Source organism: Chaetura pelagica, unplaced genomic scaffold (assembly GCF_000747805.2).
Source record: "Chaetura pelagica isolate M959 unplaced genomic scaffold, ChaPel_1.0 scaffold509, whole genome shotgun sequence".
In the NCBI taxonomy this organism is placed as follows: Eukaryota; Metazoa; Chordata; class Aves; order Apodiformes; family Apodidae; genus Chaetura; species Chaetura pelagica.
Genome location: NW_009954413.1, coordinates 10,026 through 24,337, shown reverse-complemented (window position 1 = coordinate 24,337; position 14,312 = coordinate 10,026). Strand labels below are relative to the sequence as shown.

The 14,312-nt window shown below is 44.1% G+C and overlaps 1 protein-coding gene across 1 annotated transcript in view; it reads right to left on the bottom strand.

Annotated features, from left to right (window-relative positions):
• LOC104394764 (myosin heavy chain, skeletal muscle, adult-like) overlaps nt 1-11,934 on the bottom strand; it is a 17,711-nt gene extending 5,777 nt beyond the window's left edge. The window contains exons 1-31 of the mRNA XM_010004400.1: nt 11,728-11,934; nt 11,496-11,639; nt 11,248-11,404; nt 9,984-10,011; nt 9,777-9,888; nt 9,594-9,686; nt 9,445-9,508; nt 9,254-9,352; nt 9,047-9,150; nt 8,831-8,969; nt 8,239-8,357; nt 7,991-8,140; nt 7,453-7,623; nt 6,697-7,006; nt 6,449-6,519; nt 5,617-5,704; nt 5,408-5,525; nt 5,129-5,252; nt 4,909-5,045; nt 4,556-4,811; nt 3,524-3,766; nt 3,237-3,413; nt 3,007-3,152; nt 2,825-2,915; nt 2,342-2,731; nt 2,061-2,187; nt 1,766-1,884; nt 1,041-1,237; nt 498-681; nt 246-411; nt 1-73 (exon numbers count right to left, since the gene is read on the bottom strand). Of these exons, the coding sequence (XP_010002702.1) occupies nt 1-73; nt 246-411; nt 498-681; nt 1,041-1,237; nt 1,766-1,884; nt 2,061-2,187; nt 2,342-2,731; nt 2,825-2,915; nt 3,007-3,152; nt 3,237-3,413; nt 3,524-3,766; nt 4,556-4,811; nt 4,909-5,045; nt 5,129-5,252; nt 5,408-5,525; nt 5,617-5,704; nt 6,449-6,519; nt 6,697-7,006; nt 7,453-7,623; nt 7,991-8,140; nt 8,239-8,357; nt 8,831-8,969; nt 9,047-9,150; nt 9,254-9,352; nt 9,445-9,508; nt 9,594-9,686; nt 9,777-9,888; nt 9,984-10,011; nt 11,248-11,404; nt 11,496-11,639; nt 11,728-11,934 (4,604 nt within the window). The remainder of the gene's footprint in view (nt 74-245; nt 412-497; nt 682-1,040; nt 1,238-1,765; nt 1,885-2,060; nt 2,188-2,341; nt 2,732-2,824; nt 2,916-3,006; nt 3,153-3,236; nt 3,414-3,523; nt 3,767-4,555; nt 4,812-4,908; nt 5,046-5,128; nt 5,253-5,407; nt 5,526-5,616; nt 5,705-6,448; nt 6,520-6,696; nt 7,007-7,452; nt 7,624-7,990; nt 8,141-8,238; nt 8,358-8,830; nt 8,970-9,046; nt 9,151-9,253; nt 9,353-9,444; nt 9,509-9,593; nt 9,687-9,776; nt 9,889-9,983; nt 10,012-11,247; nt 11,405-11,495; nt 11,640-11,727) is intronic.
• Between the last annotated feature and the right edge of the window lie 2,378 nt (nt 11,935-14,312).

The window sequence follows — 14,312 nt, the reverse complement described above, 5'->3', positions numbered from 1 at the left end:
TTCTTGACTTTCTCCAGCTCATGAATCGCCTTTCCTCCCTCGGCAATCTGCTCCGTCAGGTCGGAAATCTCCTCTGTGGGAGCCAAGAGCAACGGCCTGGTCAGGCACAGAGCCAGGTGGGAAGGGCCCTGCCACACCAAGGGGACAGGCATCTCTGCAGAGCTGCAGGCACAGCCCCGTGTGCAGCAGCGGGGAGAGGTGGAGAGTCAGAAAGCCCTGCCAGCAGCAGAGGGCCAGGGACTTACGCTGCAGGTTCTTGTTCTCGCGCTTGAGCGTCTCCAGGTGGTCCAAGGACTCCTCATAGGCATTCTTCATCTTGAACAGCTCGGTGCTGAGAGAGCGAGACTCCTTCTGGGAGGCTTCCAGCTCAGCCTGCGTCTCCTCATACTTCTGCTTCCACTCGGCCAGGATCTGCAGAGAAATGGGGCCTGAGTGTGGATGTGGCAACCAGGAGGGGCTGCCCTGCTCCCGAGCCCCAGGCCTGCAGCCCAACACACCTTGTCAAAGTTCCTCTGCTTCTTATCCAGAGCTGCACAGGCAGCGTTTGAGCGCTCCACGTCAATCATCAAGTCCTCCACTTCATTCTGCAGCCTCTGCTTGGTCTTTTCCAGGGAAGCACATTTGGCATTGACGGCTTCAACGTGTTCCTCTGCATCCTGCAGCCGCTGTGCCAGCTTCTTCCTGGCAGGAGATAAGCACAGCTCCAGAGAAGGGAGGCAAGTGTGCATTGTCAAGGAGAGGGCACTTGGCCACTTCAGGGCCTTTGAGCCTAGCACTTGTCAGGTGTTTTTTCTGTCCCAAGGCTGCAAGCAGCCTGAAAGGTCCTAGCACCTCCTGAGTAGTTGGCCTCTCTTAGCTTTTCTAGCCCTAAAGGCAATGTTTCTGATTCCAGTCTTCACTTTTCCTCTCAGTCCCTCTCTCTCATCTACCACAAAGACAGTCCTGTCCCTATCCTATCCCACTATCCAAGCCCCGAACTTCCAATTTCCCTTAAGATCCTCAGTCTTCTCCAGCCCCTTGACATCCCACTCCCCACATACTTGGCCTCCTCCAGCTCCTCGGTGCGCTGAATCGCGTCCGTCTCGTATTTGGTTCTCCACTGGGCCACTTCGCTGTTGGCCTTGGACAGGGCACGCTGCAGCTCCCCCTTGGCTTCCTGCTCCTCCTCATACTGTTCCCGGAGCAAGTCACAGTCGTGGCGAGCAGACTGCAAGGCGTGGGCCAGGGCGTTCTTGGCCTGGGGGGAGAGTGGGATTGGTATCATTAATTACCTGTGAGAAAGTAGAATGTTAACTTAGGCAAAGTTGTTGAAAACTCTTTGAATTTAACATTTAATGTCAGCCCAAGGAAAAAAGGTATATTGATTCCAAGTTTTGAGTAGGTTTTAATTACTTCACTCATAAGTGTCTAGTCTGTTTCCTTGATGTATTAGCTATAAATGACAACTATGAATCTCTTGTTGGATCCTTTTAAATATATTCTAAAATTTCAGCTTTCATTACAGAAAAGCAAAATTAAGAAGCGCAGTTTTTTAGATACATCTCAGCCTTAAACATAAAGATATCTTTCCCTGTCTCAGCTTCAGGTTGGAAAAAATGCCCTCCTCAGCTTTTCTTCCCACTCTAGAGAGGGAAGTGGCAAAAGTATCCATGTTGTTTGAAACCTCACAAATTAAGATAACATGGCTAATCTATGTGTAGGAAATATCCTGAAAGAAAATGGAATTTGAATCCCAAGTCAAAGCCCCTCCAGGAAGTAACTTTACCTTTATTTCTTCCTCCAAATGTCTTTTTAGTTCCTCAATCTGTTGAGTAAATGCCTGTTTGCCTCTGGATAGCTGAGATATCAAAGCATCTTTTTCATCCACCTGGCGTGAATATTCACCTTGGGAAATTTTATAGATACACTGTCATTTAAAAGGTAATACTAAACCCCTGTGCCTTTAAAGCACTGCGTGTCCCTTTACAGAGTATTAGACAACTTTGAGTCAAATATCACTACTTTTCTTGTCAACGTTGGTTACAGACTCTCCCATTGTGGAGGGCTGTGGGGACTGTTACCTGCTTCTGTCTGCAGACGAGCTCTTTGAGCATTAAGGTCATTGATCATGCGCTGATGCTCCTCTTCCTTTGTCTTAATCTCACTCAGCTGGTCTTCTAGTGTGCGACACATCTTCTCCAGGTTTGCCTAGAGAGCAAATGCATGTATGGAAGGAACATCTCAAACTATATCATTACTAAATACAAAAGGCCTGTGTCTGATAGCACAGTGTAATCAAAAGGTTCAAAATCAGGTATCAGGTCACACATCGTAGGGTAGTAACCTGACAGAAACTCCTTACCTTAGCCTTGGAGACAGACTCCATGTTACTGGCCAGGTCGTCAATCTCCATCTTCAGCTCACTCTTCTCCTTCTCCAGCTTCTGCTTCACGCGTTGCAGGTTGTCGATCTGCTCCCCCAGCTCAGCTGTGCTGTCCGCGTGCTTCTTGCGCAGGGCGGCAGCCGTGGCTTCGTGCTGCAGCGTGGCCTCCTCCAGGTCACGGCGCATCTTCGGGACCTCTGCCTCCCGCTTCTTTTTCATATCAATCTGAGCTGCAGTAGCTCCTCCTGCTTCTTCCAGGCGCTCGCTGATCTCCTCCAGCTCCCTGGACAGGTCAGCCCGATGCTTCTCTGCTTTGGCCCGAGAGGTTCGCTCGGCCTCAATTTCCTCCTCCAGCTCCTCAATACGAGCCTGGGGAACAGCAGCAACAACCCTTCACGCCCAGGCCCTCCTCCCACCTGACCCCACCCTGGCAGACAGAGAGCAGAAGGAGCAGAGACTTGCCTGCAGCTCCTTGATCTTCTTCTGTAACTGCATGCCCAGGGCTTGCTCATCTTCGATTTTGCTCTGGATCTGGCTGATCTCAAAGTCTTTCCTTGGGGCAAAGCAAACCCTCTTAGTGCCGCAACAAAACCACCCAAGGTCAAGACCAGCCCGGCCCTCAGGGGCCCCACAGCCACACTTACTTCTTCAGTTTCTCATCCAGCTGCTGCTTATCATTTTCCAAATCCATGATGCTGTCATTGGCCAGCTTCAGGTCTCCTTCAAGTTTCCTCTTAGCTCTCTCAAGGTCCACACGCAGTTTCTTCTCCTGCTCCAGGGACCCTTCCAGCTAAAACAAACAAGAGCTTCAGTGCTCTACTGGCCACGCTTCCCTCTACAAAGTTTTCCTGTGCATTGAGCTACATGTGCTTACATCGTCTACTTGCTGCTCCAGCTTGGCCTTAGCTTTGGACAGAGTGTTGACTTTGTCCTCCTCTGCCTGCAGGTCATCCAGCGTCTGCTGATGGGCCTCTTGGAGGGCTTTCTTCTCTTTGGTCAGCTTGGCAATGGTCTCGTCCAGGGCTGCCATCTCCTCTGTGAGGTTTTTCACCTTTGAGAAGAAGGGAGCAAGTGCAGATAAAATATGTTGTTTAAAACTTTATACCATACAACAAAAGAGACGCCTTTTCTGGAGTGATAGTGACATCTTCTGCCTCAGACCTTGTTTTCAGTGGCATGCTTTTCCTTCTCAACCTTGGCCAGTGTTAGCTCAAGGTCATCAATATCTTTCTTCAGCTCTGAACATTCATCCTCCAGTTTCCTCTTCTTGGCTGTCAGCTCAGCATTAATTTCCTCCTCATCCTCAGCCCTTTCAGTCACTTCTTTAACTTTGGCTTCCAGCTGGATTTTGGTTTTGATGAGCTGGTCACACCTTTCCTCAGCATCAGCCAAGCTGTCTGCTTCCTGGTGGGAAGATACGGATTTTCCTTTTTTGTTTTCTGAACTTCTCTGTATAAGTGTGTGTTAAAACGCTTTAAATATTATTAATTTTACCACCATGTAACATTGTTTGAAGGGGAACTATTATAGCAAATCAAGATTAGAGATGCAACAAGTACAATGTTCAAAAAACCCAAAACCTTCTACTCCATTATACATTTTGTATATGATCTTGCTTTATACCAGTTATTCTAAAGCATTCATAGTTATTTTGTGCAATTAATAACTGACAAAAGAAGAAACACACACACCCAAAGATGTCATGACTTCTTCTTGGAAACAAGAACTCTGTGTCTATATATTTGAAGATGAAGGAGAAATTTGAATCTGTATTTCCCAAGTACTGAGTTATTAAGCACTAGTTATTAAGCAAGAGGCAAATGGCTTTTCCTGCACATGACTTGCCTTTATGCTCCAAAATGAATTAATTGTTGCACATCCTGGTGAGATGGAAATGAGCCCTGCAGGACTCACTGGCTCAGAGCGAGTTGAGGGTTTGGGCAGAACTTTGTTCTGAGTATTTCATGTTGGCCAGCTCTGTCTGCCCCATTCCTCACTAGGCAAGCGCATGGGCTCCCACTTGGAGCCCCCTTCTTCTTTGCACTGGCTCACTATTCTGCTGCCAGACATTTGTTTCCTAAACTTCACATAGAGATGATGGATAATTCACCACATACCTGACATTAGGATTCTATAGTCTGACCCTCTACTTAGTAAAGACACCCTGAAGACTCCTTTTCTGGTGATACTCACTGCCTGCACTTGGAGCTGCAGGTCGTTTTTCTCCTGCAGCAGGACCACCATTTTCTCCTCCAGCTCCTTCCTCTTGGCCTCAGACTTTGCAAGCTCCTCCTTGGTTTTCTCAAACTCCTCCTTCATGTTGGCCATCTCCTTCTCAGACTCTGCACTCTTCAGCAAGGGCTTGATCTTGAAGAACAGCTTCATCCAGGGCCAGTGCTTGACGTTCATGAAGGCCCGAACGTTGTACTGGATGCAGAAGATGGACTCCCTGAAGCAGAAAATATACATTGAATATTTTCAGTATGACAAGTGTCAACACTTCCCTCCAAGTACAGTGACTTTAACAGAAGATGAGGAATGTCTACCTCCTCTCCACCATTCTCTGGTACTCCACTCTCATCAGGAAGCCCCTGCACATGGCCTGTGTGCGGGTGATGAGCTGTGCCAGCTTCTCATCCCTCATCTCCTCCAGGAGCCCCAGCAGCCCAGCTTTGAAGAACACCTGGAGAGGGAGTGTTGCAGCAGGTCACTGACAGGTAGAGCAAAGCACAGGCACAGGGCAAGTGAGTCAGGGAGGGTTTGTACCTTGGTGTGTCCAAATTTGTACTGGGTGTGATCCACGTCAATTGACCCAAGAAGCTTCTCAGAAGCCTTCTTGCTATCAATGAACTGTCCCTCTGGGATGGCACTGGCATTAAGCACCTTGTATCTGTGAAAAGAGACAGGAACATAAGGCTGCTTTTTCCCAACCAACACACACCAGTTGCTGAACCCTAACAGCTCCACAGAGCTGACAACTGAGTCCAGCCTGAATGAGATGAACCAACATTGCTCCAATGATGCTGAGAAGAGCAGAGCTCTCACCTCTGCTTGAAGTCAGCGTAGAGAACCCTGCTGGGGAATCCTTTCCTGCAAATTCGGATCCCTTCCAGCACTCCGTTGCACCGCAGCTGGTGCAGCACCAGCTCATGCTCCATGGCACCTGCAGTTCAGAGCAGAAATGAACACCACGACTCCCAGTGCCTGGGAATGGCTGTATCAGAGCAAGTCCTCTTTCTGCTTGAGCATCTTACCAGGTGTTTTTGTTTCATTTGGGATGATGCAACGGACAAAGTGGGGGTGAGTGCTCCGAAGATTGGTCATCAGCTTGTTTAAGTTCTCCTAGAGGGATCAGTTAGTAATGTGAGCTTCCTATGTCCAGGGTTTGATGCATCAAGCCATGGTAATGACTTTACAACTTTTCAAAATTAGTTGGGTCTCCCTACACTTAGGCAAAGCCTAAAGCAAGTATTTCTTCTGTTTGAAGATACTGGACATCATTCCAGTGGAAAATAATATACAATTTCACACTTTCATACAAATAGATAACTTACAGGTTTTTCATATTTTACCTTCTAAAGTCAATAAACTTAAGTTAAAAAAGTGAGGGGTTTTTTTTCAAATCATATAAATATCTCATTGCAGAATGCTTATAAGATGACTCTGAATAAAAATATAAAAATCAGAGTGGTCAGGGTTGGAAGAGACCTCTGAAGATCATCTAGTCCAACCCCCCAAATAGAGCAAGATCAACTACAGTAGCTCACACAGGAACATGTTCAGATGGGTTTTGAATGTCTCCAGAGAAGGAGACTCCATATTCACTTTGGGCAGTCTGTTCCAGTGCTCTGTTACCCTCATAGTAAATTTCCTTATGTTTAGCTTGAATCTCCTGTGCTCTAGCTTGTGCGCATTGCTCCTTGTCATGTCATTGGACACTGCATTGAAACTGATACTGGAAAACCTTATGTGGAATTTCCAAAGAATTTATCCCCATTAAAATAATGCAAAATAGCCCTTTCAAATGTAATATTAACCAGCCCCCTTTCATTGGATTACAAATAGATAATCAATGCATTCCTGTACCCGGAAGAGAGCTGAGACAGTCTGGAAAGAAGAACCCTTCTTTTTGCCACCCTTCTTGCCACCTCCAGATTCTGTAAATGGAAGAAAATAAGAGCATTAAAATACGTATTAAATTAGAGTATTAAATAAGAGTATTAAATTTCCTATTGGAGACTACAGAACACAGAACAGCTTTAAATGTTTGGGGTTTGCTTCTTTAGTTCTGTATCATCGTCCCACATCAAAAATGCAATTTCCATGGAGCTGACCTGCATCTGCTCCACCATAATTGGCAAAGAGTAAGGCCAGGGTCTTCACTGATGATTTCTGGTACAACCCAATGACAGTTTCATTCAGAGGGTCCTTGTTCTTCTCCAGCCAGCCAGAGATGTTGTAGTCCACTGTGCCAGCATAGTGCACCAGGGAGAAGTGGGCCTCAACCTTGCCTTTGGCAGGTTTGGGCTTCTGGAAGTTGTTGGACTTGCCCAGATGTTGGTCATAGAGCTTGTTCTTGAAAGAGGTGTCAGTTGCCTTGGGGAACATGCACTCCTCTTCCAGGATGGAGAAGATGCCCATGGGCTGGAAGGCATGACAAAGACAAGATGCAGAAACAATTAGAAAGAAGATGTTCCTTGGTTGGAAAGTTGCTGGAGTTAGAAGAAAAGAACTGTTCCCATGCATTTCATGACAATAATTAACTAAGGCTCAGCTGTGCTACTGTTTCACTTGAACGTATGTAAATACCCTTGCCTATGAAAAAATTATTACATTGGAAAATACTGTCGTCTACATTAAACTTCTTTACTGATGAGGACTTAGAGAACGTGACAGTCTTTTATAACTTCTTTTAATAATCTGGAAATGAATACTCTCACCAGAAGTCCTGATATCTAAGTGTGATCTCCAAAAACACTTCCCCAGGGTATATACATGAAAAAAACAGAATATTCTTACATGCTTCTTCAGTATGTCTGTTGGCAAGTATGGGAAATCCAACATATAATCTCCTTCAACACAAATAATACCTTCTCAATCAGCTCAATGCAGGCAGCCAGGTCCATCCCAAAGTCAATGAATGTCCATTCAATTCCTTCTTTCTTGTACTCCTCCTGCTCCAGCACGAACATGTGATGGTTGAAGAACTGTTGCAGTTTCTCATTGGTGAAGTTGATGCACAGCTGCTCAAAGCTGTTGAACTGCCAGACATAAAAGGATGTGACATTATCAGGATTCAGCAATAACATCAAGGCGCTTTCTTGTGCAATCCTGTTTCATCATGGGTGATTTTAAATACAAGGCCTCTTCCTGTGTAGTTTTGCTATGCTATCTCTCTAGGATTGGCTTTACCTTCAGACAGGTTTCAAATTCAGTGTAATTAGGAGATTAGTTCTGGTTTTCGTTTGTTTGTTTTGGGTTTTGTTTTTTTTCAGGATTAAAAAAAGGTGATTCCAAAAGCCCTGCAAGTAAGTGTTAAAAGATACAACTTCTATAAAACACATTGCAAAATTCCCTTCATTCTCAATTGACCTTTTATGAAAATGCTAGGAAAACTGTGCTCCTTACATCAAAGATCTCAAAGCCAGCAATGTCCAGGACACCAATGAAGTACTGTCTGGGCTGCTTGGTATCCAGCTGTTGGTTAATACGAACAACCATCCACAAGAACATCTTCTCATAGACAGCCTTTGCCAGAGCACCCACTGAATTGTTCACCTAGAGCAAGGAGAAAGATTTGGAAATTAATATACACATAGGAGGACAATCAACAGGAACCATCAAAGCATGTTCCAGGCTACCACTTTTTTTCCTACCTGCTGCACAGTTTGCCCCTTGGTCACATATTCATTCCCCACCTTGACTCGAGGGTAGCAGAGAGCCTTGAGCAGGTCTGCTGAGTTCAGACCCATTAGGTAGGCAGTCTTGTCAGCCACTGAATACCAGAAAAGAGTAAGAGACAAATAAATACTGGACAATTCCTAAAATTTTTAGCCTGTTACTCAAAAGTAATAGCAATGTCCACTGTTACAACACTGCACAAAATTATCTGAGTCCAAACTACAAAGCTAATTTCTTGCTATCTTCAGGATTCAGACTCTACAGCACTTCCTGCCCTTCAGTTTCTACAAATCTTCAAGACAATTCATTGCTGTCATCCTTTTTCAAGCATGAATATGAGACTCCCTGCTTTCTTTCTAGTCTTATACCAAAATTATTCAACACGCAGAGACCTGGAGAACCAATCCATAAGATGGGCCAGGGATCAGAGAATCAAATTTACAGCTTGATGGAGTCTAGAAGAAACATTACTTAGTTGTCACTTGCTTAAGCTATAGTCTTTGTCTTGTCTAAAAGAAGTATCTTTTCAAAACTTATTTATTTATTAAAAGGTCACTTGCTAACGACCTTCTGTGCCATCAGGCTCTGCCTGCTCCTCTCGTTGCTTCTGCTTGAACTTCAAGTTCCCATGGTGCATGACAGCCCCTGTCAGCTTGTAGATGGCTGTTTTCTCATCAGCAGTGAAGCCCAGGATGTCAATGGCACTCTGACAACAAGAAACAGTAAATGTATTTGTGCCAGGGTTCCTCTCCGTCATATGACCTGTTTGGTTAAGTTACTTACATCTGTAGCCATCAGCTCCTCCTTGTCATCAATGCTGGGAACAGTGATCTCACCTTGACTCACAAAGTGGAAATCATAAGGGTTGGTGGTGATGAGGAGCATGTCTGAAAGTTAAAAATGGAAAAATCAGAGTAACTTGAGCTTTCCAGATGACACAATGGATATTGTCCAGTTATATACTTTCAAAAAAGTTAGTGATCTACTTACCAATTAGCTCGGGCTTCTTGTTGGAAGTGACCTGATAAAAGATGTGGTAGCTTCTTTCTGCCTTGAGCTGGAAAGGGACTCTGGACTTCTCCAGCAGATCTGGCAAGGAAGGCAGGAAGAGTCAGGCACAAGGCCACACGTGGAGGTGGGAACTGGGGAAGGAATGGGATCAGGCCAGAGGAGCCTCTTACAGGTTTCAATGTCAGCAGAAGCCAGTTTGCCTGTAGCTCCAAAGTGGATTCTGATGAATTTGCCCTGTTCAGCAGAAGAAGCAGCATTTCAGCCTGAGATTCAGAGGTTCTGCCCAAATGCAGAGATTTTTCCCCAAGCAGCAACTCACAAAGCGTGAGGAGTTGTCGTTCCTCACGGTCTTGGCGTTCCCAAAGGCCTCCAGCAGCGGGTTGGCGCTGATGATTTGATCCTCAAGCGTTCCCTGCAGGACCATAATTATTGCTGCCTCCTTGCCAAAACCATGTCAGGAACACAGGAAAGCTTTGATTCAAGCCAGTCTCTGATCATTTACCTGCATTTTGCCAGACTGCTCCTCCTTCTTCTTCTCCCCACTGGCTGCAATTGTTGCAAAGTACTGGATGACACGCTTGGTGTTCACAGTCTTCCCGGCACCGGATTCTCCGCTGCCAAAGGCAAGAGAAGCAGAGAGCGTGTGGTCAGGCAGGAGATCCCCTGGCACTGGGCAGCCCCACAGGGACCTGAGCAGGGAGCTACGTACGTGATCAGGATCGACTGGTTCTCGCGATCTGCGGAGGAGGCAGAAATAAGAAAGATTTTACTCGTGCTCATGTATCACAAAGGACTCAAAAACTAAGAAAATTATGAACCAAAACTCCCAGAGAGTGCAGGGACAGAATAAACCCAGGATTATTTTTCTGCTCCCGACAGTACTTCAGGTATTATCAACTGAATTACTAAAAACATCACTTCCGAGTACCTTTTCTAGTATAATGCCTTTCAGGATATTGTCTTCATATCAGCCTAGTTATTTCTCTCTTCTAGAGAAGTAAATGCAGTGAAATGTAATGCTGAGGTTGGGTTTTGGCAGCATCAAGCTCAAGCTTTCCCCGGTTATCTTACAGAAATTTCATGGTGTCATGAACAACAGAAAATTCTGACAAACCTCTTCCACTATTTTTCATCTTTTTTTTTTTTCTTCTTTTTTATCCCCTATATGTATACTGAAATTACATAATTCTGAGATCATACATAGAAAAGGTTAATATTTTTCTCTATTTCTTTTTTCTCTATCATTTTTCTTTTCAGATCCTATCTGTTCTTTTTCCTGTCCTACCTAAAAACAGGAAAAGAAGATCTAAAGTCCTTCAAAACTTTGATTTCAATGCACACATGGGCAAGAAAAAAGTAAGAGGTGGAAGGTAAAGGATTTATGTTTTCCTTGACATTGTTTTCTGAGCTTTACTTTTCACTTTAAGGTGCAATGAATTTACAGTTATATAGATGACAGTTACAGAGCGTTAAAGGATGTTTGTACTTTTAACACCCTGTCATCTTTTCCATCATTAAGGCCATTTGCATAATAATCAAGTGAAGCTTATGTACCTCTTCAATGCAGAGATGTTCTGGTTTACTTTTTAGCACAGATGCTTGCAAATTTCAATTGACTGTACACACTCAGTAGATGATACACTATGGTACTCTGTCCTCTCCAGCTGAGGCTAGTTTGGCAACTGATACATAATTCTATGCATATATCAAGACCCCATAACAAAGTGTACACCAGAAAATAGGTGCCTTCTTTCCAGGGAGTTTACTCCTAGATTATTTTCATTAACTCCAGGTCTGTACAGATTCCAGTGGGAACACAGACACTTAGTTCACACAGATCAATACAGTTCAGCACGTTAATATTTCATTAATTTAGCACACACACAATATTTTAAGTGCTGCACCATATTTCCAGAGAATACATATTGCTCTACAGTTAGCTCATGACATTTCAAAGGAAATCAAGCACTCACCAGTCAGCATGAACTGATAGGCGTTGTCAGAGATGGAGAAGATGTGTGGAGGGGCCTCCTGGCGCTTCTTGCCTCGGTAGGCCAACACCACCTCCGGGTTGTACACCGGCAGCCACTTGTAGGGGTTGATGGTGACACAGAAGAGACCTGAGTAGGTCTGCAGGAAGGGAGACAGCACGTTGGCTTCCACTGAGCCTGGCAGAGCAGTTCCTGCTGGCTGCCCAAGGGAAGGTGCTGCTGGTACTTACGTAGATCATCCAGGCTGCATAACGCTCTTTGAGGTTGTACAGCACAGCGGGTTCATGGAGGTGGGTCATCATGGCCATGTCCTCGATTTTATCATACTTGGGGGGGTTCATGGAGAAGATCTGATCGTCTTTGACGGTCAAGGTCTGCCAAGGAAACAAAAGATCCATGTATGCCAGTTAAGAGCTGAGACTGGGAATCAAATGGTGACCTTCAATCCTGGTTTTCACTCACCTCTCCCCCTTCAGTCTTGACAGTGACCTTCCCGGCCTCCCTGCTCTGGATTGTCCCTTTCACAAAGGATTCCTTAGGATGCACCACAAAGACAGATGACTTGGCATCAAAAGGCTTGTTCTGGGCTGCAATTCTCTCCTTCTCTGACTTGCGGAGGTAAGGAGCTGCCTCCCCAAAAACAGCCATCTCAGCATCTCCAGAGGCCATGGCTGCGCTCTATCGAAAGCACGTCAGCAGAGGTGTCTGGTGGAGGAAAAAAAAGTTTGTAGAAGACAGAGAAGAAAAATATAATGTATATCAGTGAGAAAACTCCTCCCTCTTTAGCTAATAAGTTTCTAGGTATTTTCTCAAAATCTCTTAAAAGTAAGCACTGAAATCCATTTTGATTTGAACTTAAATGTACCTAAGTCCCACTCCAGAGTGAGACTCAATCTTCTGAAACAGGTGGGCCTTGTGACAGTAAACAGAACATCTTCTGAATATTGACTACAGTTTGGTAACTCACCTTGATGTATTCTGACCAGATTTGAGGTTTTCACATAAAAGAATCTACAGCCAGAGAATATCACTTGCTGCTCAAATCCTCGATTACAACCGATGAATCTTCAACAGAGTACTTGTAAAAAGTATTACCTTGTGTGCTAAAAATGAAAACTCACTTCACTTCTTAAATCCTCTCTATTTTTCAATAGTCTGGCCTAAGCAAAGTCTGCAGAAATATAAGAGACTTCACAAAAACAGCTCATGCAGCTTTATAGAAATCCTGTCTTGGGCTGTAGTTTAGGAGTGCATTATTCAGGCTGTTGTCTTTGGAGAAAGGCTTATAACCTGTAAATTAGCCAAACTTGTAAAATAGGAGTGGCAGTTGTTTCTTATTGCTGCATAGAATTCCAGAGCCAAATTTTAGAATTAAAATAGAGATATGCATTGAATTTATCCTGCAAAGTTTTGTTTGCATGAGCAAACACATATCTTTCCTCATGGAAATAGTTGCTAGAGGCAGGAGAAATGGAATGGGATGTTGCAAAGATATTGTCCTCTTTCTTCAAGCTCACAAAATGCATGCACTTACCTTGAAGCCTTCTGTGGAGACAGCCCAGACTTATCCCTTGGAGATTTTATAGTGTCTGGTCTGCAGATGCTGTAGATACTCCCTCTTTCTTCGGTCATAACATTTCTGGCAACCCTTCTTTGGTAAAGCATTGTTTGGCAAACTAAGGGCATAATTGTCATTGGATTTGAATGATATAATTAGAACATTTTTACATCTTACTATGTGAATACATCTATAAATAATTTGTCAAGAGTGTTAAGGAGAGAATCTAGACGACTCAAGGCACTTAGAGAACTTGGATACAGGGACTTATGGATCCTATTGCTGGCTTTCCCAGTGATTTGCTCCTTGATCCATGGTAGTTTCCTTGGTATGTTTATATCACAACTTTACAGTCATGCAATGGGAATGACAATGTCTATAATGCTTTAGGGACACATACATTGAGAGGAATGGGAAAAACTTGTCCAAAAAAACAGCAAATAATTGTTGTTAAGAGTCAATTTTCACTGGTATTTTTTAAAAAGCAGAAAGTCTAAGTATATTATAGCTGAGGTTTCTGTATAGGACACTCTCAATATGTTAAGAGTTGGAATACAGTGAGTTGGAAGCCTCCCAAGTAATGGGAGACTCTACTTTGAAATGGAGCTCTTGAATAGATTCTTGAGCTGTTATATGAGATATCAAATTGAAGTGTATTCTTGTGCATGCATAGATAGTATATGGGTTTGTGCATATTTTATTTTAAGTGCATTTTTTTTAAGTGATTCCCAAAGAACCTCTGCTTTCTCACTGTTCACTCTCTGAAGCTTTAGCTTTGCATTTGATGTAAGCTTGCTCCTGTTATTGTCTGTATAATTAGCAATTTCCATCTATCAAATCTGAAGTTCCAGAGACTCCCACAGCCCATCCCTTCCCCAACAACTCCCTAGTATAACATGCCTTACTTACCCTGCCATGCTTGTACACAGAGCCACAGAGATCACCTCAGCATATAGTTCCAGATATTATCCATTCTGGTAAGTCCTTATTCAAGCACTGCTGTGCCATCAGAATATGCCTGCAGCATCAGACAATGCCCTGTGCTGTAGGAGCCCCTGCCAAGAGTGCTCTCACACTGCAGCACCCACATTTTGGGCCCCCAGATTGGAATCCAAATCCAGAGCTCACTACATAAGTTAAAGTGACAGCTGAATATCTCAGAAGGGTAATCTTTTCACATGGATCAGGAAGAAGAGCTACTCATTACCAGAGGACTAGTGTGGTAATTTTGAATTCTTGTCTAGTGCAGTGCAGTAACAGGGAGGGCATTTAATGTCTTATTTGATCAAACAACCTTCACCAAATAATTCTTCACCTAGGAATAGAAGGCTGCCAAATTTCCCTGCATGTTCAGCTACCACTCACAGATCCTTGAAGAAAGATGAGGCATTCTGTTATTTGGAACATGGACCAACAACGGCCTTCTCTTCCTTCTTGGTTGAACAGTAGGCTCATATCCAACAGATTGCATGCAAGAGAGGTGGAAATT